Source organism: Mizuhopecten yessoensis, unplaced genomic scaffold (assembly GCF_002113885.1).
Source record: "Mizuhopecten yessoensis strain PY_sf001 unplaced genomic scaffold, ASM211388v2 scaffold57, whole genome shotgun sequence".
In the NCBI taxonomy this organism is placed as follows: domain Eukaryota; kingdom Metazoa; phylum Mollusca; class Bivalvia; order Pectinida; family Pectinidae; genus Mizuhopecten; species Mizuhopecten yessoensis.
Genome location: NW_018403356.1, coordinates 361,383 through 380,618, shown reverse-complemented (window position 1 = coordinate 380,618; position 19,236 = coordinate 361,383). Strand labels below are relative to the sequence as shown.

At 36.3% G+C, this 19,236-nt stretch overlaps 1 protein-coding gene across 3 annotated transcripts in view; it reads left to right on the top strand.

Annotated features, from left to right (window-relative positions):
* Positions 1-392: 392 nt before the first annotated feature.
* The window catches only part of LOC110450327 (mitogen-activated protein kinase-binding protein 1-like), a 117,456-nt gene continuing 98,612 nt past the window's right edge, over positions 393-19,236 (top strand). For all 3 annotated transcript variants that reach the window (XM_021497909.1, XM_021497997.1, XM_021497836.1), the window contains exon 1: positions 393-792. In XM_021497909.1, the coding sequence (XP_021353584.1) occupies positions 718-792 (75 nt within the window). In that variant the 5' untranslated portion in view covers positions 393-717. The remainder of the gene's footprint in view (positions 793-19,236) is intronic.

Sequence of the window (19,236 nt, the reverse complement as noted above, 5' to 3'; positions counted from 1 at the left end):
TTCACGAGGTGGCTAAATATTTAAAGGAAATAACTTTTGGTGCGCCATTTTCTTCTTGATGATATAACTCAATTTTAAATTAAAATATTAATTTTGATTTTCACTCATCATGTCTCGAACCCTTCAATTAATTGACTTCATAAAATCTCGCTAAAATGTGAAATATAGAAAACCGGTTGTGTCTGTAATCACGGATTCCGTGCTGTAACTGATATTTTACGTTTCGGAACCTTTTCGCTAAAGTATCATACTATTCGTCTTAGATTTATTGCAGTTCTATAAACCTTTCATAATTTCAAGAGTTCGATTATCATATGAATCAGTCAGTTACCCCCCATATAGCCCCTTGACCCCAAAAAGTGTGACCTGAACTATTTTGAAAGGTCATTTCTGATTAGCGGAAGGAACTTGTACAGGTGTGATATCGGTGGTCCCTTTCTCAGTTTCAGCTATCACATCGAAGAATCGAGTAAATTATAATGTATTTGGTATTGCAAAACACACATGACACTTCGAATGAATAACAGGTGCGAGCTAACTAACTTAAAATACGGGAAAGAAGTATCTGTCAATGACAGCGAATCGACCAATCGTGTCGAAGCTTACAAGAGTCTAGTTGACGTAGCATGGTTTCTGATTCAAACGTGAAGACACAGTCGACGAAGGTGTGAGGGGTTATCATTCGTCGGGATGTCTTTATTAATGTGAAAATGTGCCATGGATAAAACACGAAAAATCATAAAATCGCCCTCTGTGAAGAGACGGAGTAGGATCACGCCGATCAACCAGCGGGTAAGTGAAAGTAAACCAAATGATCAGTCCGGCTTGACGATCAAACACTGAACTGAGTCAGGTGGACCAGCATCTGCTAAGAAAACCCCATTTCTTGAATCATATTGTACCTGCTTGAAAGACAGTAAAGCTTTAATAGCATAACTATACGATAATTCTAACAAAATTAACGTTGATTCAAATTACTGAGGTCTTTGCTCTATACTGTTAACGAACAACGTTTTTTACTCGCGTTTCTCGCGCCATTGAATGTAAACAATACACACACAGTGACACCAGCAGCTTTTGCAGTGGGAAATAGGCTTAGAAATGTTTTACGTTCGTGTGTTTTTTTATGGGTCAGATAGGTTATATGATCCATGATAAAGAGTTTAACAAAAAAATGGCATTTTATAACAATTCACAATTTTTATTTGCCCTTACTAATTAATAAATATCTATTAACTCACATTATATTAATTTGATCACGGTTTGCAAAATTTAGCATGGCACTATAGATGTAAATTACATGAAAAGGCTACATAGGGCTAACCTACGATAAGTATCGACTTTTTGATTAAAAGTATCCCTGTTCCTGATGAAAAACATGCTATTCAGCTTCAGGTCTTCAGGGTTCCTTCATTTATGCAGTAAAATTATTTGTAATTCTGACAACTCAACATAAACTTGAAAGCAACTTAATATTTCAGTTAATAGTTTACTTTTTAAGTAAGTAGAGACTATATTAATTATTCAAACGACACACTTTCACTGGTATCAGAATTCCATTATTTTGCACTGACTGTTTTCATGTGTTTTAAAACTCAGGTGAAAACTCTCTTGTATCAAAGTTAAAGATTTCATTTCATAAAATTTCACATCTAATAAGCTTATATTTACATTTAAAAATAAAAAAACAAAAGTGTACTCTTTGAAAATGAGAGCAATGCACTTGATTGCATTTGAGCTGGTTTTCCAAGGATATCTAGTCATGTCATCAAGATCTTGTTTAATATTCAAAGGAAAAAAATTATTGTTCCAGATTCATTGGACCTCAGATCAAAGACATAACAACATGTAGTTTTCACCATCACACAACTTTCTCAAATATACACTCTGGGATATTGACAGGTGAAAATGTGTTATGCTTGTGAGATATATAAGCGAAATAAGGAAACTAATGGTTTATAGTGTGAGGATTTCCTATCATAAATTACATTGCAACATTTAAAGTTGTAATATTTTAGGCTGTCCATATCATGCTGGAGTGACATCACCAGTCCTTCGCTGCCCTCTCCAGGTGGTCTTAGGTCAGGTAAAAAGTGACAAATCTTTTATAGATACTTGTATCTGAAGTGACTGTCATGTCAAATTCAACATTAACAGTCGTTTTGACAGGTGTTGGTTGATTAAGTAGGATTGTCAGAGTTGTAAAATGAATTCTATTCCAAGCATGCACATTAATAATGTAAATGAAAAACAATATACTCTGAAAATATATGGTAAGTAATTGAAGCACAACTTATAAGCATTACCTGTGGTACTTTTAATTTAAAGATTCTGCTCTGTGCTATCAGTGGTCTTCATGCGTCTAATATCAGGGCTGTTTCTGGGGTTGTAGGTATTTTGGAAATAGCCCTGAGCCTCATTCGGTTACAAACTGTCTTATTTACACTCCCCTTTCAAGATTATAGGATTTTCCAAAAACATAAAATTTTGTTATTTAAGCAAATAAGAAAATTGAAATTGTGTTCTACAAGAGGCAAAATGAAAAATATTTTCAAATTTAAGTTTTGTGATTTTCTTTATCAAATTGACAATTAAAATGTCTGTAGATCATTGGGAATTGGAATGGTGCTGAGTTTCGGTGCCAAATATGTTTGCAGGAAAACTTTTTTATCATTTGATGATGATATCATAATTGTCCAATTATTACCACATTTTGTTTACCATGCATTGTTGGTGACATTTGTGTTTGTATGTGATTGAATATTGTCTGTTATCCTTGATGGAAGGTTTTAATTAATGATCATGATACGGAAATAAGACATACAGCTTTTGTACTAATATATATATCATAATGATATACTGCTCGTACTTGCGCTGCAAACATGAAAATGATGTGTATTGTAATAATGATATAAATATATATCATTTACAAAGGCATAGGCAAATATTTAATAATGAAACTTTTGAAACTATTATCACAGCTTTTGAAATAATTAAATGCCTTTTTGTTTAACATTTTGATATGTTATGACCAATTCATAGTACATGCGGTTTTATAGAGAACAAGATATGTTGTGACTAGCGGGTTAATACTGCTGCTGTGATATAGTACCTGAGATTTTACATGTACCTACAGAGCCATTATCAATGTGACTATCAGACTGGGTACTAAACATTGGAGATAGTAGCTAGAAGTTGTAAAATGATGTAGATGGGAACTGGCATGGATAGCCAGCCTCAGCATCTGGTTGTGATTATATCTTTGGTATGCAAGTACCCAGATGGATCCACTCATAGAAGAACAATAGTTTATACACAGCTAATGTATTTATGTGTGTTGTCATCTATGCCATCATAACAGACATGATGTGCATACAAACATGTACTTTATTCATGCTGTGCTACATGGCCATTATTTGTATGGTCTTGGCATGTCAAGATAGAGTAGACAGTTGTCACATAAGAATGTGTATACATGTATTATGTACTCATTTTGAAACATTTGGAACAATTTTTCAAGTCTGTAAGTTATTTCACATCTTTTTATTATAATTTATTAGGAAAAAATGATGAAAGGCTTTAAGCTTCTATATCCACAATATATCGTTTTAGTTATATATAATTAAATTATATCATTGATGAGTTCACATTTTTTTCCCCACTAGTCCACTGCTAATATTAAATCAGCTTGCCTGAAATAAATTCTGCAAACAATTATAAACATGGTATTTATCATATTCAGGAATTACTATTTTCTTTTAGAAAATACATCTCGGTTTATATTATTATTTACCTATATTATTATTTACCCAAAAACTGATTAACTTAAAACTTAAATCTTTGAAAAAAATGAGCAAGTCACTTTCCCTAGTCAAAGCTGAAAAAAAAAAAAAAAAGTGCGTCGGACTAGTGGATTTTTACACCCTGGAATATAATGTCTTTTTGCAAATTGATTCAGTTTAGTAAGTTTATTTACATAATTTTTAAGTTCATGCATTTAACGGCATGAATTTGTTATGTAATTTTGTATGTCGGTATGGTATGTTTTATAAAGATAGTGTTTCAGTTACCAGATAGTGTTGATGTGTTGTAAAGTTTTATAAATGACACCTGTGTGTGTTTATTGGGATAGGAGGGGAGGGGTGACTGCAGACTAGCACTGCAGTAGCGACAGCTCCGTTCACACCTGATCTGTTGTTCTGTCTAGGTAATTAGGACTGGTCACTATAGGTAAATAGTTACTGATGGAGACTGGCTACAGTTACAACTGTTAGTGGGTAATCAATTCTGTACACCTAGCCAATTTACACAAAAGGATAATAGGGAGGGGGTAATGCTGCCCACCTGTATAGGGTGTTATTTGGGATAGAAGAGGATAATAGGGAGGGGGTAACATTGATACTGTCCACTTGCATAGTGTACAGTGTAACTGTTTTTTGGGTCAGAAGAGGATAATAGGGAGGGGGTAATATTAATACTGTCCACTTGCATAGGGTACAGTGTATCTGTTATTTGGGTCAGAAGAGGATAATAGGGAGGGGGGAATATTAATACTGTCCACTTGCATAGGGTACAGTGTAACTGTTATCTGGGTCAGAAGAGGATAATAGGGAAGGAGTATTTGGACAGCCTCACAGGGCAGCTGAGACCAGTCTGTTGATTGGAGCCAGCTACTGTGGGTGTCCTGAGCAGGTCAACTTGTTATACCTTGATGTCTATATAGCTACACAATCATATTGATTCATACAGATATGTAGTATGGTGGAAGTATAAAAGTCATTGGCTTGTTCCTTAGATAATAACAACTTGTGAATGTCATCATCAACTATATACTTATAAGACTAAATCACTTGCGTCTCACTAGAAAAGAATAAGATTTAGTACAGATACATTTTAAATAACTTTTGTTTTGGTATATTGAGTGAATACATATATATCCTTGTTATACTAGATCTTCTGTCTTTAAAAAGTTAGCCTTAGATTTAGCTCCATTTTTTTCAAGGATTCTCAGACATTAACTTTTACATGTCCGTCTGGTATAGAATGTACTGAGTGATAACTGATATTGTATAAAATGTATTTACTGCATGATTGATATAAGAATATGCTTACATTTTGCGTGTGATTTTATGAGAGATATATATAATAAATAGCTGTAGATAAGGAGATACCCTTGGTTAAGTTGGTATAATATAGGTGTTAATGTAGATCATTTGATACACTACAATAAACTTTAAAAAATATAAGATCAGATAATGAGATATAAACCCTGTCAGATATTCATACAGTTAAGATACACTATATATATATATGTACATGACACTGGCAGTATGACTGCAGTAATTGAACATGTATATATCAGATTTATTTACAAGTTCTTTAGATTATGGGAAGTTGGTCATGTAAATTTATGTAAACAAAAATCATTATCCATCTTAAATCAAGTCAGGTACATTTAATTGAGGATGACTTGTGATCTTCATAGTAAATTATATAGTTTCTAGGCTATAGAACCTGGAGTCAGTTGGTACATGAGAAAGTTCCATTAGAGATGCGTTGTAACTAAGATGTTTACATGTAGTAACTGTAAAGGTAAGCTGTTGTAATAAGATTTTTAAGCTTCATAACCTTTTACAAAAAAATTAGATAAGAAGTAAACTTTATGAATTTTTTCTTGTTGATAATAAATAGTTTAAGATCAAAGGAAGGAACACTTTTATAATTACAAAGTTTACAGTTTTGTAAATTTTAAATTGGAACCATGATCATTTAAGTTTGGCTTTATTGCAAAAAACCTGTTTAACGTATGTATTGTTTACTGTACTTTGATGTTTGTTTAGTTTATAGGTTGGAATGTTTATAATGGTACAAAATGTTTAAACATAATTACGGTACAATTGACTTTAGTTATACACAGTGACATTTTCTGTTTCGAGTATGAACACACCAATATTTTGTCTTGTTTATCGTGTACATGAAGGTATATGCTGAAAAACCTTCCTTTTGAGCATTTACTATCCAGGATAATAACAGCAAATCCTCAGACTCTTGGTTATGAAACAAGTTGTTTATTTAAACTTATATAATTACTGTTGTTAGCTCACATGTTAGCGTGCCAGGGGACTTAATGTGGGGAAAACAGGAGTCCTGGGAGAAAACCTGTGTGGTTTGGAAGGTGACCCCATCCATACCTTTTCACATCCAAACAGGGAATCAAGCCCTGTCCTTCTGGTGAAAGGGAAGTGTTCTATCTACGGCGACACCCGACCACCCTCCTGATGGTTGTACTGGTACACTGGTTTAAATAGGGGAATGCTTACCTGGCACTTTAGTTGTAATCTTGATAGCTACCTTCACAAACGATGTATATGATACTGAGGAATTAGTAAGGCCTGGTTAACATATCACAGATGAATTATTCTACAACAGTGGTTTAATGGTTTACAAATATTCTGCACCACTGGTTTTAGTGGTGCCCCATAAAGTTGTATGAATTGTGTATGTTATGGTGGTCATCATTGAAGTGTGGGTCGACAAACCTTTTCTGGTATACCTGTGTATGGTCATCACTGACACACCTGTTCTGGTGTGTGTATGGACATCTTGTCCCCACCTACAGATTAAAACCACCCTGGCCTGGTCAGGTTATGATACTATTGTCACTCAAGCCATACAGGTCCATGATCAAGAGCCAGGTAATTGCCAAATACATGCCACTTGTAAATCAATTGACCTACACAAGGTTTGCCAAGGAATTACAGCGTCATTTCAATTCAACCCATTTTAAGATGTGGCCAAGTTACGGAGAAAAACATTTTGGTTATAACCTGAGCAAACAAAAAATGTTTGATGAATACGATGACCTCAAACACTCCACGATATAATGGGTTGGGGCTGATCTGTGAAACCATGCAACTTGTCCATTGAGGGCAATAGCTGGGATGTCTAACATTACAGTATGGTGCCAGTTAATAGCCACCACACCCTTATCAAGGTGCCCTCTCATCTTTTCATGAGTTTATATTAAAATGTTTAATTAGTAATAACAAAAAGGCAAACAAGAAAGGTTTTTCACATTCATTGGAGTATGCTGGTATGAAGTTTGATGACAAATTACCCCATGAAACTTAATATAAGTAAACAAGTCGACCAAGTCAGATATCTATATACACTACAAGTATACTATTACTGTTTGATATCTGTACATGTGCAGATGTCCATAAAAAACAGCATCAGAAGCATTGTTTTTACCTTTGAATTCCGTTTCTCTGTTTAATTGTTATTTTATGTTACACAACTAAAACTTAGTAAATTTTCTTTTGGAAAACCAAGCTAGGTGACAAACACACACATTGTTCAGGAAAGCAGCAATGCAGGGAAAGGCAGTGCTATAATGGGTATAGTTATCTAGCTTGAAGTGTTTAAGGGAGGGTAATCTGCTAATGTTCCAGATAAGTTGATCTGCTATGACTGACACCATCAATAGATCAGTTCTGATCAAGGAAATACATTCACTTAAAGATATTTGTTAGGTTTGGTAGGATAGAAGGTGAGAAATTCAAAAATTATTAGTAGTAAATTAGTAATAAGCTTACTTATAATCAAATGTCACAATACATACAAGATTCAATATTGTATGCAAAAATATACATGTATATTATTTGATATGTATCTACCAATCTGTAAGCTAAAATCTAAGGTGAAATGGCTCATGTTGGTGGGACAACACCTGTGGTGTAGGTACAAAGAGGGGCTTATATAGGTGTTTTACCTGGAGGTGACGAGGGTCACACAGATACCCATATATAGGTCAAAAGGTATGAAAAAGATTATTTACAGATAGTCTTATCACCTGGTATTTAGATAGCCATGTTGTACATTAGTATTCTACACTGTAATAAAACCAACACCTAAGTCAATACTATCATTTGGTATCAGAAGGGAGGAGATATGTGTTGAAGTGATGACATCATGTGTCTCTTATAGTTATTTTTAGGTTCAGAAACAACTGCAGGTTTCAAATTATTTCAACCCAACTAAAAATGTGTAATGCTCATTTACACATGTATGGTAAGGTTGTTTTCTTGGTATAACATTACAGGATCAGATAACAGGTAGATATGATCTTATATAAATGGAAGGTTACATGGTGTGCACATTTATGTGTATCCTGTAATAATTGAACTGGTATATAGACGTCACATGTATATTGTGACAAGGTATCTGTACAGGTAACGAAATACCTGTATAATATTTATGTATCAATCAGGTGTTTCTGTGTGGTACAGCTGTCACAACATACAGCCAGCAAAATCAAGGTCACCAGGTTCCTGTTTAAACTTCACAACCGGAAATTAAACCAGTTTATCTTTATTCTATAAACTTGCAGACCAGCAGTTTGTAGGTTGTAGGTTAATTTGTTTGATGCCCTTTGTAATCTAAAGGACGATTGCAACATAATACAGATACATGCACCGCTCGATTTTTAACAACACAATTCATCAAGGTGAAAATCAACAGAATACAATGAAGTTGTTGAACACAAAATGTAGAGATTCTTAGGGTCTATTGTTCACTAAATGTAGGAATCACTCAACGTAGGAATCACTAAATGTAGGCACTCTTAGGGTGAAACACTAAATGTAGGAGGCACTCTTAGGGTGAAACACTAAATGTAGGAGGTACTCTGAGGGTGAAACACTAAATATAGGCACTTTTAGGGTGAAACACTAATTGTAGGAGGCACTCTTAGGGTGAAACACTAAATGTAGGAGGCACTCTTAGGGTGAACCACGAACTGTAGGAGGCACTCTTAGGGTGAAACACTAAATGTAGGAGGCACTCTTAGGGTGAAACACTAAAAGTAGGCACTCTTAGGATGAAACACTAACTGTAGGCACTCTTAGGGTGAAACACTAACTGTAGGCACTCTTAGGGTGAAACACTAAATATACATTAAGGATCTCTGAGGATGACACACTCCATGTTGAACACTGCCTTGAGAAAGAAACACTGTTTGATATCCTACATAAATGTTTAGAAGTTGGACAGTCAGATTGGTGGGTTATTACTTGTAGAAAGTGAGAATAAACCTTTTGATATCCTTGTCTGCTGATTCAGTATGTAATATCGCTATAGGGTTTCCTGGCAGAGCCAGCAAGGTACCAACAATTCATGAATGTTTATATAGTGTCCAAATCTGTGGTCTACTTTTGAATAAATATTTACTTATAAGATATTATAGAATGGCTTGGAGATAGGTGTGTTTTACCTGAGGACTGCCCAGGGCAGATAGGTCCATTACCACTGTATTTATGTACCATTCACTGTACAATCACTATAGGTATAAACCATTATAACATGTCAACACTAACACACTCTTATATATATCTCATATATGTGTAACATTAATTTGGTCATAACTCAATCTGATATCAAACTTCCTCATTAAAGGTGGTATGTTATGTGAATGGTTAATTAATTATATAAATGTCTTGTATTTGGTAGGAGTCGGACATTAGATTCTCTCTCAGTCCTGATATCTATTTTTGTAAAGGTGGAGTTTATATTCCTCACTTTAGTTTCTATTTTTACTGCAAATAGAAATACAGAATATGAACAATAACTACAAATATAATTAACAAATAATATTTGCGGTAAAATGGACCTGGGATAACTCCAGGTAGATTTACAGATACCCTAGTAACAAAATAACAGATAAATGCCACCACATGTAATAAACATTAATCCTGAAATGATTTGTAATTGTGTGTGGAATATGTAACTTCAATTATCTCAATACCAACTGTATATGGCTTTGCGTTAAAAATGTATTGATGCTAGTAGAATGGGACAAATAAGTAAATTAACAAGTTGTAAAGGTTACAATTAATGTTAGTTTTATATGTCTTAAAACACTAGCTTTAGGTACAGATCTGTTGTAAAGTAAACTTGGTTGATATTACACATAGACTGAAGTTTTTATCAATGTACCAGGTATGTTTATCACTCTTCTAGGCCCAGATGGAAGAGTGCAAGGGGGTAGATGGAAACCAATTAAAGGACCTATAATAACCATATACATGTATTCAAATTTCAACCCAATTCTTGCGTAAAGCATCCTAAAGCCTCCTTGGTCCAGCCTTGCTACCTTGTAATCTTTTGTTCTATAAAGGAAGTATGTAGCTTCCCTTAAGATCGGAGGACTACTGCCCAGTATTGGGTTCTGTTTTGTAATTATATTTAATGAGAATATCTTGTTAGAATTTCGATGTGAATGGTGCAGTCCCACTTGGCCTCTTGTAAACACGTTGTTTTGAGACATGAAGGATGGCCTCCTGTAAACATTGTTTTGAGACATGAAGGATGGCCTCCTGTAAACATGTTGTTTTAAGACATGAAGGATGGCCTCCTGTAAACATGTTGTTTTGAGACATGAAGGATGGCCTCTCCTAAACATGTTGTTTTGAGACATGAAGGATCAAGGCTATTAGTGCTGCCCTTGTTATATGTGGGTCCTGTATAATTACTTGGTGTGTAGTAACCATTCAGTAGGCCGTAAGTTATTTTTGCTGTTTTCACTGTTGTAAGCGCAGGATTATGAGAGACGTAATGATGTTCTGGCAGACAGTCTTGTGTTTATTCTTGGTATATCCATTATTAACTGTTTGGTACTCAATGTCAGGTTGGCTTGCTAATTCCACCATGTTGCGTTAGTGGCAGTGATGCAAACTTGTTGTTATTGTGAACTTATCTTCGAATAAAAACATAAAAAAAAGCTTACAAAGTAACTGTTGCCATGTTGTAGTGGTATATAGTATTTCACAAAATTATTGGGTTTTGGTGTTAAAAAAAAAGATTGACCATAAAGAATATCTGCTTAGTCTGGGTTTTATTGGGTTTGTGTCAGTTTGAGTATTATACTGTATGTAAGAACTCAGACATGAACAGTTTGTATATTATAGGGACATATAGAGTGTATTGTCACCTTAAATAATGTGTACCTATAGGGACATAAAGAGAACATCATATCAGGGTGGCTGTGGTAGTCACCAGTTCTGGTAGGGAAGGTCATCGAGTAGACTAGTACTGTCTGCTTCAGACGTATATCCCTGGGGACAACCGTCACATCAAATTTGGTCAGTTATCCTCATCAGTGTGATAGCTATAGGTCCTGGCTTTAGCACAATGATGCGGATCAATGGCACAGGAGAGGCAAGCAGAGATCTGCATTGTCAGCAAATGGGGCTATAAATCCAAAGACCATTCTCCGGACCTGGTACTGGGTAAATCATGATCATGAGATCCACACACTGGAAACTGTACACGTAAGCTAGTTGATTCAGAAGGCTCTCAATCTTTGTTTTTAATGTCGATTTATGATTTGGGAATCACTGATTCCTAGCTCCTAAATGTTCATATCATAGGCATTGGTAACTGATCCAAATGTCATCTGATGTCAAAGGAGTTGGTAGACTTTTCAGGTAATGACTTAACATTGATTTGCTGTATAAGATGGACAGCTTTATGTTTTTGACATGAAGTCTCATCGACATCATCTTTGTAAATCTCACAGAAAGCTGTAAGATAGAAATCTAGATTTACTGCCAGTAGGCATTGTTTGTAGAGTCACTGACCGGAACAAACATGTGTATATTTATAAAAAGGAGAAATACAATTCTGGGTATTGTTGCTACTTTACTCTTCCTGTATGTCACACACAAAGCATTATACCTAAAACATAACCTGTGTCAGATGTCCAGTGTCTGTACTGTATGATAGGTAGTGCCCTGGGCACCGCTTCCTTACAAGGTGTGCACGCAGGTGATGTGGTTGTCATCTCTCAGGTGAACCTGCTCTCAACAGGTACATAGCTATACAGGTGTGACACATGTGCATGTATATCAGTAGTGGAAGACATACAGTGATCCTGTGACTCTAATTAGCCATTCATCACAGGGGACTGAACTGGAATTTTTGTGTTTGGAGAGATCATGATGAAGGGATTTACTCCTAAAAGGAGAAGGTCACAACATCAGGCTTCCCATGAACCACCGGTATGTAACATAACAATATACCTGGTACGCCAGCCTCAGGTGTAGTACTTTCCCTACCTTCCTTGTACAGGTAATTCAGTCTACTTTACAGAACCCTGCAACACCTTTAACCTATAGGGCGGCACTTCCTTTGAAGTTGTTATTGTATTGTGCTGTGAAGATATAACCTGGGTTTACAGGGACTAGGATCATTTGCTAATGAGGCATTGTAAATAGAGGATTTGTAGGTTAGACCGTGGATAGATCTGTTATTACACCCATATTAAACTCTGATAAACCTCAGGTTTATAACTCTATACATACCTTTAAAAGTTAATTGGTGATTTTGACAGGTAAAGTGATTCTGACGAAAACATTTTAACACAATGTACAGGTATATCAGGATTATATAGACGTTATAAAAGGTATTTATTGGACAGTGTTGATACCAATGTAAAAGGCCCCATTAGAAGCCTAATTAAGTGTAAGTATTATTACAATGTTTTGAATGTACAAGAGGCAGGAAAAGTGTGAGAGGTTTAAATCGTCATTAATCTCCAACAGAAATCAATTAGATTAGTGTCTTAAATGGGAAAGGGGGCTGTGGGTGGGTATAGTCCTCTTATTACTGGCTCTAGTGACCGTCAAAACGTTCTGACCAGTGGTCAGCACTACTGTGTCATTACTACCACTACATTCATTAGGAGTACCAGTATAATTAACACTTCAAACCTGGTAACTAAACCTATATTTGGTAAATTATTGGCCAATAAACAAGATTTATGAACGAATTGTTCCAAGTGTACATCCTGTCATCAGCAAGCTCAATGAATTACTGCACAGTGTATAGGTGGTGTGTTGTTGATGTTCTGTATCAGTGTATAGGTGGTTTGTTGTTGATGTTCTGTATCAGTGGATAGACTTAATGACTGCAACAAATGTGATTGATGTTTTTAATGCAATGAAATATATTCATGAGATTTCTACTTTCTGTATAAGGCTGATCTGTACCCACTTACTGTATGCACCTGACCTGTATCCACTAATTGTATGAGCCTGACCTGTATCCACAAGCTGTATGCACATGATCTGTATCCACAAGCTGTATGAGCCTGACCTGTATCCACTAACTGTATGAACCTGACCTGTATCCACTAATTGTATGAACCTGACCTGTATCCACAAGCTGTATGAGCGGTGTGTTGTTGATGTTCTGTATCAGTGTATAGACTTAATGACTGCAACAAATGTGATTGATGTTTTTAATGCAATGAAATATATTCATGAGATTTCTACTTTCTGTATAAGGCTGATCTGTATCCACTTACTGTATGCCCCTGACCTGTATCCACTAATTGTATGAGCCTGACCTGTATCCACAAGCTGTATGCACATGATCTGTATCCACAAGCTGTATGAGCCTGACCTGTATCCACTAACTGTATGAACCTGACCTGTATCCATAAGCTATATGAACCTGACCTGTATTCACAAGCTGTATGAACCTGACCTGTATCTACAAGCTGTATGAACCTGACCTGTATCCACTAACTGTATGAACCTGACCTGTATCCATAAGCTATATGAACCTGACCTGTATTCACAAGCTGTATGAACCTGACCTGTATCTACAAGCTGTATGAACCTGACCTGTATCCACTAACTGTATGAACCTGACCTGTATCCACTAACTGTATGAGCCTGACCTGTATTGTTCTGTATCAGTGTATAGGTGGTGTGTTGTTGATGTTCTGTATCAGTGTATAGACTTAATGACTGCAACAAATGTGATTGATGTTTTTAATGCAATGAAATATATTCATGAGATTTCTACTTTCTGTATAAGGCTGATCTGTATCCACTTACTGTATGCACCTGACCTGTATCCACTAATTGTATGAGCCTGACCTGTATCCACAAGCTGTATGAGCCTGACCTGTATCCACTAGCTGTATGAGCCTGACCTGTATCCACAAGCTGTATGCACATGATCTGTATCCACAAGCTGTATGAACCTGACCTGTATCTACAAGCTGTATGAACCTGACCTGTATCCACTAACTGTATGAACCTGACCTGTATCCACTAACTGTATGAACCTGACATGTATCCAATAACTGTATGAACCTGACCTGTATCCACAAGCTGAATGAGCCTGTCCTGTATCCACTAACTGTATGAACCTGATATGTATCTACTAACTGTATGAACCTGACCTGTATCCACTAACTGTATGAGCCTGACCTGTATCAACAAGCTGTATGAACCTGACCTGTATCCACTAACTGTATGAACCTGACCTGTATCTACAAGCTGTATGAACCTGACCTGTATCCACTAACTGTATGAACCTGACCTGTATCCACTAATTGTATGAGCCTGACCTGTATCAACAAGCTGTATGAGCCTGACCTGTATCCACTAACTGTATGAACCTGACCTGTATCCACTAACTGTATGAGCCTGACCTGTATCCACAAGCTGTATGCACATGATCTGTATCCACAAGCTGTATGAGCCTGACCTGTATCCACTAACTGTATGAACCTGACCTGTATCCACTAACTGTATGAACCTGACCTGTATCCACAAGCTGTATGAGCCTGACCTGTATCCACTAACTGTATGAACCTGACCTGTATCCACTAACTGTATGAACCTGACCTGTTTCCAATAACTGTATGAACCTGACCTGTATCCACAAGCTGTATGAGCCTGACCTGTATCCACTAACTGTATGAACCTGACCTGTATCCACTAACTGTATGAACCTGACATGTATCCAATAACTGTATGAACCTGACCTGTATCCACAAGCTGTATGAGCCTGACCTGTATCCACTAACTGTATGAACCTGACCTGTATCCACTAACTGTATGAACCTGACATGTATCCAATAACTGTATGAACCTGACCTGTATCCACAAGCTGAATGAGCCTGACCTTATCCACTAACTGTATGAACCTGACCTGTATCCATTAGCTGTATGAACCTGACATGTATCCAATAACTGTATGAACCTGACCTGTATCCACAAGCTGTATGAGCCTGACCTGTATCCACTAACTGTATGAACCTGACCTGTATCCACTAACTGTATGAACCTGACATGTATCCAATAACTGTATGAACCTGACCTGTATCCACAAGCTGAATGAGCCTGACCTTATCCACTAACTGTATGAACCTGACCTGTATCCATTAGCTGTATGAACCTGACATGTATCCAATAACTGTATGAACCTGACCTGTATCCACAAGCTGTATGAGCCTGACCTGTATCCAATAACTGTATGAACATGACCTGTATCCACTAACTGTATGAACCTGACCTGTTTCCACAAGCTGCATGAACCTGACCTGTATCCCAAGCTGTATGCACCTGACCTGTATCCACTAACTGTATAACATATAATGATATACTTTTGTGTTATGCTGGTGGCTGTAATGAAATGCGGAATATATCCTTTTATATATAACATAAACAATTTTATTGAAATGAGTCTTTTTAATGAGAGTTTGATCGACCATCAGTGGTGGGTTATAGACACACAGGCTATAGAACCTGTGTAGTTCCCTGGAGGTAAACATCTGGAACACCTTCAGACAGCTTATGTAAGGAATGTTCTCTGATTATGGTTGTCTGTAGTCTAATTATTTGATGTGACATCTAATGTCCCAAATAACAGTTTCGTAGTCAGCATATATGTTTCCATTTTTGTTTGTGTGATGCAATTTACAAATGTGAATTGGTTTTACATATTTTATCAAATATTTTTTACATTTATGTTGCAGTTTGGATATGTATGCTTGCAAATGTACTGTTAAAATGCATGTTAATAAAATAAAGATATCTACACATGTGCTCTATCATTTGAACAACATAGGCCAATGTAAACCATGAAGGCCTTTTGAAGTCATTGCTGGATACTGGGGTCAAGGTGCCATTATAATGTATGGGGTGTGGAGCGACACCCTATAGCTAGATAAACCAGTGTTAGATGGAGCTCCAAACTAGGTTTACAGGGCAATCAGTTTTATACATTAGGCTAGGGAATGGAAGCCCCCATAGGCCCTGACAGGTCCCCCTATCCTTGGATTACTGAAAACATAGTTTTTGAAATGAGTGGATTGCATGGCACAATTCTTTTGTTTGTGTTAAAAATTCAAAGCAAGGGGAGATGTCAAGGAAGCCCCATAACTAGTCTTTACGGTTGGGTGCTTGAGGGGATAATTAATGATACAGATGATAAGGTATACTATAAAGGAAGAAATGTTCATCCAAGTTTTGTGATGTTCTACAGGGCTTTTAGTACTACCACTTAATTAACCTGACTGTTCTATCCTCTTCTATAGCTAGCTACCCTATTGTATATACCCTTACTGCCTGGATGTGAGATCACTAATTATTATCTGTGAGGTAAAATGTAGACCCAGACAGTGTCCTCCAATCCTCATAGTATCTGGTATATATACCATGTAGATACAAATGAGTGTGACCTTGACCTTTGTTGTTCGCCAGGACATTTGCTTTTTAATAGTGATTTATTGTTTCTGGAAGATATTATGATCTTGTTAAACTTACACTTACCAAGTTTACATAGAGCTCGATTCGAGTCTCTAAATGCTGTTTTATTTTAATCAACATCAGTATCTAGATAGTCATAAACATAAACAGAATATTGTGAGCTTCCCACCCAAACTTAATGATCCATCACCAAGGTACATTTAACACACCTATACATGTTCACAAGTCATGACGCCACAGCAATGACAGGTGCCCTACATAGCTACAAATATAGGTCTACCTTTATTGAAGTATGTCATTCACCAATCGCATACATAATCGCTCTACCTTTCATAAATGTCCAAACAACAAACCACAAGATTCAAATTTCATCATTTTGTAGACTGGGTGACACTAGCTGTTGCCTTCACCTGAAGCTGATAAAACTTCACAGATAACCTTTCAAACATTATCATAATATTATGCAAAAATATGGTGAACGGTAAATAAATCATATTTGTATCAATGGCCTTACAGATGCTATGCTTAAGTAATGGTCTAACAAAAGGAGGTGTCTATCGGTCTAACAGGAGGAAGTGTCTATCGGTCTAACATGAGAAGGTGTCTATTGGTCAAACATGAGGAGGTGTCTATTGGTCTAACATGAGGAGGTGTTGATTGGTCAAACAGGAGGAGGTGTCTATTGGTCAAACATGAGGTGGTGTCTATTGGTCTAACATGGGAATGTGTCTATCGGTCTAACATGAGAAGGTGTCTATTGGTCTAACATGAGGAGGTGTCTATTGGTATAACTTGAGGTGGTGTCTATTGGTCTAACAGTAAGAGGTGTCTATTGGGGGGGGTTCTCGTTTCCCCCACTTTTTATATAACAAAGGAAAGTGTTGATTTAGGAAGACAATGGCAAACCAATTATAGTCTGTTTCATACTTACCCCACAGGTAACTTACCTGTGTGAAAGTTACCTGTGTGACATGTAGCTTTGTTGTATATGTTGGGTATAAATATTTCGCGGATTTATGCAAAGTGCACAATTTGTAATGTTTACGGTATATACCGTATATACCAAAACAAAATCTTGGTCATTCCTTAAATATTTACATTACACTTTTAAACAGATAATATAGAATATAACAGCACTACATCAGAGTTCACAATCGAGTATTTCATTACTTATACATAATGATTATATTTCAATACGTCTCGTTCACAAGGCGCTCCTTCAGCTGGGTCAGTCTGCTGCTGATGTTTCGGTATCGTTTTCTCGCGTGCTCTGTTGACTCCTCCTGCATCTCGTTGTATTCTGTTGATCTCGTTGGCTGCCTGAATCTCCTGGAACACTCTGATGATGGCGAAGATGTTGGGTGTGCATGGTGAACCTTCTTCTTCAACTTCCCATGTCAGACATGTAGNTTGTAAAGGTTCCAGATTTGACGATCTCCCTCGATCCACTTGGTTACGACGTAGTCTGTGAAAGGTGTTGTGTTCACGGGTAGGTCAGCATCCTCACAATCATCTAAAGCGTTGAACCACGCATCGTCCACACTATCCAGGGGCACCATGGGTAACACTGCGGCCAAGCGCACAAGTCGATTGGTGTTGATGTTCTCTCCATATGCATCGCGTGAAGTTGAAAAAACAGCCCTTGGTGGTCTTCTCACCTCTGTTGTTCTTAACACTATAAAATGTAACCTTCATATGCAAGACTTCGCCCGCCACGTTTGTTTCTTACAAACTTGACCTGAATCTGTGCATTCGCCATGGTCTTGTAGTCTAGTAGTGGGTAGTAGTCTAGTAGTGGGTAGTAGTCTAGTAGAGGGTAGTAGTCTAGTAGTGGGGAGTTGTCTAGTAGTGGGAATTCGAAGTAGACTCATAGTTTCGTAGATATTCTAGTTTCAGTGTAATACTGCTTGAGCTGTACAGTTGGATATAATGGTAACACTCATCATCATCTCAGTAATTAGCATAGCCGTGATCACTTTTAGCTCACCTGGATGGAAATGATAGCTTTGATAATTATAGATGTTCAATGATTTTTATGATAGTTATAAGATACTTATAACATCGAGGAATTTCGATTAATTAACTGATTAATTAACTGTTCAACACCACACTCTTAGTCACACATTACATTCTTACATTTTGTACAAGGTAATTCAATTCAATTTATTACCAAATGCACATTGCATATAAAGGCGTACAGAAATATACATATAGATAAATACTTTACAAATATCTTGTACAATAGCGGAGAACATATGCAATAGATTCAATTCCATACATAATAATTACAAATTATCAAAATCGTCATAAGTTTGGGAAAACTTTAAGGTTTTCCTAAGGTAACTTAGCGGACTCTTATGAAGCATAATTGAGTTGTTTATGAAATAATATAAATAAAGCCTTAATCTAACCAAATTTCTAGGAAATAACAAAACTTCAAAGTCAATCATACAACCTCAACATGAAGGTATCTTATTAAATGTTACAATAATAAAGATTATTTAATAACTATTTATATCAATATTTTTTAAGTACTAGAAAATGAAATAACACATTTCATCTTATCATATCGGCAGCACAAGGACTACAAAATGGATATATTTAATACTGAATATATATATGATTAATATTTGAATAATTCAAATTATAACATTTGTCATTACAAATCTGA